Source organism: Bison bison, unplaced genomic scaffold, assembly GCF_000754665.1.
Source record: "Bison bison bison isolate TAMUID 2011002044 unplaced genomic scaffold, Bison_UMD1.0 scf7180017864207, whole genome shotgun sequence".
Taxonomy (NCBI): Eukaryota; Metazoa; Chordata; class Mammalia; order Artiodactyla; family Bovidae; genus Bison; species Bison bison.
In genome coordinates, this window is record NW_011494779.1 from 1,023,765 (window position 1) to 1,027,741 (window position 3,977).

General features: G+C 37.7%; 1 protein-coding gene across 8 annotated transcripts in view; it reads right to left on the reverse strand.

Moving 5' to 3' along the window:
• Nucleotides 1-215: 215 nt before the first annotated feature.
• Nucleotides 216-3,977, reverse strand: part of MME (membrane metallo-endopeptidase) — a 119,800-nt gene continuing 116,038 nt past the window's right edge. For all 8 annotated transcript variants that reach the window (XM_010844740.1, XM_010844742.1, XM_010844743.1 and 5 more), the window contains exon 23: nt 216-3,268. In XM_010844740.1, coding sequence (XP_010843042.1) covers nt 3,169-3,268 — 100 coding nt within the window. In that variant the 3' untranslated portion in view covers nt 216-3,168. The remainder of the gene's footprint in view (nt 3,269-3,977) is intronic.

Consider the following 3,977-nt stretch of genomic DNA (forward strand, 5'->3'; position numbering starts at 1 on the left):
TCCTTCGGTATCATGGATAAAGATGTGGTGACCATTTTAGCATTCATTGCATCTTTGACAACATATTGTAGGGAACAGAGAGCTTGGCGAGCATATGTGTTGAAGGATTAACACCAAGGTAATCAATATTCTTGCCTGAAAGATCCCACGGACTGAGGAGCCTGGCAGCCCACGGGGTCTCAAAGAGTCAGACAAGACTGAGTGACTTCACTTTCAATCAATAATCCAGGTATGTGACAAAATCAATAATCCATTTTTATCTTCTCGGATGTAGAGTAGATCTTCAGGATGCATTAGAATTTGAGATGATCAGGTCAGAAATGACAGCAAGTGCATTTACCAAAGTTAAATCAGATATGACCTGAAAAAATGATTGTTAGTTTTGGCAAGAAGTATAAAAATTAGTCATAACGGCTAGATGTCATCTTTCTTCATTCCCCAAGCTGAGTCCATCCTTGTTTCCAGCAAGAGCCAATGCCCATTCTTCTGCTAGACTTTGCTTGTACAACCTAGAGGATCTGCTTTGTCAAACAAAATAGAAGCAGTTTGGCCATGAGGTTGAAAATGCTAGTAGTATTTCTCACTGTTTTAGAGGAAATGCAAAAACAAACAATCCCCCTCCTCTAAACAAATAAACAAAGGAGTTGAAATTAAGACAGCGTTGTTAAAGACTAGAATGCAATAAACACGTGCCACTTGGACACCAGTCACATGTGGCTTCTCTCGTCACCTGATCAACCAAAAGTCAAGTCTCAGTCCTGGTACATTGCACAAAAACACTTTGGTTCCTGCCTAAGTCATCTGATTATACCTGTAATTCTCTATAGCATTTGGCAATCTTTTTTCTTAACTTCTGAAAACAAATCAGATCAGAAAACTATGGTATCTTTGCAAGATAGGTGTGGTGAAAACAAGAAAATACAAGTCAAAAACATCTGTCATTCATTTTTAAAAGATTCAATTTGAAGCTAGCAGGAAGTATAAGATTACAGTGACAAATGCTCCGTTTGGCCTTAATGTTTTTCCAGGCATAAATGCTGTGAAGGTTTACATGAGGGGTGGTGGGGAGGCTGGAACAGAGACTAGAAATAAGAGCAATAGTATGAAATATATGTGTTTTCACTATATATTTTTGAGACTGGAACCTGATAACAAAGGACTCCTCTCCCAGGATAGCATCCTTTCCACTTTGCTTCTAGAATTTATGTAGACAGTGCAGCACAGAGCAGGCACCTCACCAAAGTTGTTGCCAAGAACTTTTTCCTATTTTCATTCATGAGTAACATCAGCCCCCAACCCTTAGTGTCTCAGCTTAGGAACTCTTTTCTTGACCAGGATTCAAGCATGGTTAGACTTATGTGTGAGATCATTACAGATAGCTTTTATCTGATGGGATAATACCAAGTGATTGGGCATGGTTAAGAGAGACCATATCATCCCATACAACTCAACACAGTGCCGAGTACAATGGATGATGTCCACATGTGTCAGGGTGGAGAGGCGTTGGTATTCTGACTTTGGTCTATCTGGTAGTCTTCTATTTCTAGAGATAAAAAGATCCAGTTGACAGTTGGGAGGCGGGGCTTCTCAGGCACTGGTAATGTTGAGTTTCTCAGAGTCCTAGGCTATAGGACGTGCTCAGCTGAAGAAAGTTCACTGAGTTGTATGCTTATGCTTTATGAAATTTTGGTATATGTATTTCAATACCATTAAAAAATGTAAACAGGCATTTTTCAAGAGGTAGGAAAACCAACACTTGTATTTTGGATATTCCATTTTCATGTTTCACTAGGAAAAATAAGGATTTTGGACCCCTTCTGTAAAATATTACTCAAGTAATGAACAGAACTAGCTAACAGGACAGGAAAAGAGAACAAAAAAGCTTCAAGAACTGAACTGCTCTCAGGGACTAGATCCCTGCTTCCAGAACTCTAGGTGAGTCAGAATTTTAGAAACAAGCCCACTGGATATGCAGAAGCCTCTTATTTCTATTCAGAAATGCACTTCCAAAGCTGGACGGCTGGTACAATAAGCTTAGTGAATAATGGGTTCACAATTTCAGTTTATTATCAAAATATTTCCATCATGACAAATCTGAAAAGACAGGAGATGCAGAGCTACATAAATGCAGTTGTGCCCTTTTATCGTAGCCACCCTCAGAGAAGATGTCACGTTGAAAATCCTGCTTATAAACTACAACTTTTATGTTATCTTTAAACCACAACTCTTATGTACCTCTAGCCAACTGTCCAGGGGCAGTTTTTAACCCAAAGTTTGTGCTTAAAGCTTTTCATCAATATGATTTATAAGTTTAAAAAGTCTCAAATCTTTATCTGTACATCACTTTACAGACCTTGTTGGTTCATTAACTATTTATCTTGATCTGAAGCTTCAATATTCAATGGTTACTTATAATAACAATTATTTAGTCATAAATGTAGTTAATAATTAAATATAAAAATTATTATTTATACATTACTACAAATCTCTTAAAAAGACCAAGTTTTGAGAGAGAACAAGAAACTGCTTAGAAAATTGCAGGGAGCCTCAAGAATCTCATTATCAGTGGAAATAGGTACAACAAAAAACAGTTTTAGACATTCATTTTAGCCCTAAGAGTGCTTAGAATACTCTCAGAATGAATAACTGATAACTGGTAAAATTAGATTAAAACTATGTTGAGTCCCAAGGCCCCAATATGTTTAAGATTTCTTTGGAAGAGTTCTGAAGGAGTGTGAATGTTGCAAATAAAGGTAAAAATAGGTACACAGGCTTCATGTTTTTAACTCTTATGCTACTGCTGTACTTTTGGGGCCAAGTGAATTATTCTACCTTTTCTTTCTCCGTTTCATTAGAAATTCCAGTCCACATCAAGAGACAACATCAAACTGGCAAATCATATGGGAAACTGAAATGAATGGTAATATTCTGTCTAGAGATTAAGCATGATTTAGACACTGAGAATGAGTGATTTGATAGACAGTAGACCCTTCCTCCCTCCACACCTTTTCCAGAAAACCAAACTTCATTTTTATTGCCATGTTCTCACCCCTGTGAACCACCTCCATGTAATCAGTGACCTCTCTGACCCCTTCTCTCTCGGATAGAGTTCCCCATTTCTGTGATTTGGGCAAGCTTAGCCAAGGGCTGCACCACTTCTTCTGAAGATTACCAAACCCGGCATTTCTTTTCTGGATTCATGTATGAATTCTTGCGACAATGGAAGGCTTCTGAAAACTGAGGAGAGTTCTGCAAAGTCCCAATAATCCTGGGAAACAAACAAAAATCACCATCAGCATTTGATACTCATGTCCATGCCATGTAAGAGCTCTACAGAATTTATGTAGATCAACTGAGTGAGTTTGGAACTTTAAGTTTAAAAGGAAACTAAAACAAAACAAAACAAAAAAACTGGTAGCCCACTCCTTTTCATTAACAGAATGTTTTAAATAGAGAGATAGCAAACTACAGGGGTTAAGTGCACAGATTTTGAAGACAGACCACATGCTCTGAATCCCAGTTATGAGCTGTTTTTATTTAGCCTGTCTGTGCCTCAGTTTCCTTTTCTGTAAAATGCATATAATAATATTACCTGCATTTTAAGCTTGGTTTGGGGAGTTAATTTATAAATACTCTCTATATTTTGGTAGGATAAATGAATAATTCAAGTTTGGAAGTGCAGTTATTTTAAGAAGAATTTGGTCAAAGAATAAAATTATGATTTCTTAAAAAGCAGAGACATTACTTTGTCAACAAAGGCCCACCTAGTTAAGGCTATGGTTTTTCCAGTAGTTGTGTATGGATATGAGAGTTGGACCATAAAGAAAGCTCATTGCCGAAGAATTGATGCTCTGGAACTGTGGTGTTGGAGAAGACTCTTGAGAGTCCCTTGGACTGGAAGGAGATCCAACCAGTCCATCCTAAAGGAGATCAGTCCTGAGTGTTCATTGGAAGGACTGATGCTGAAGGTGAAGCTC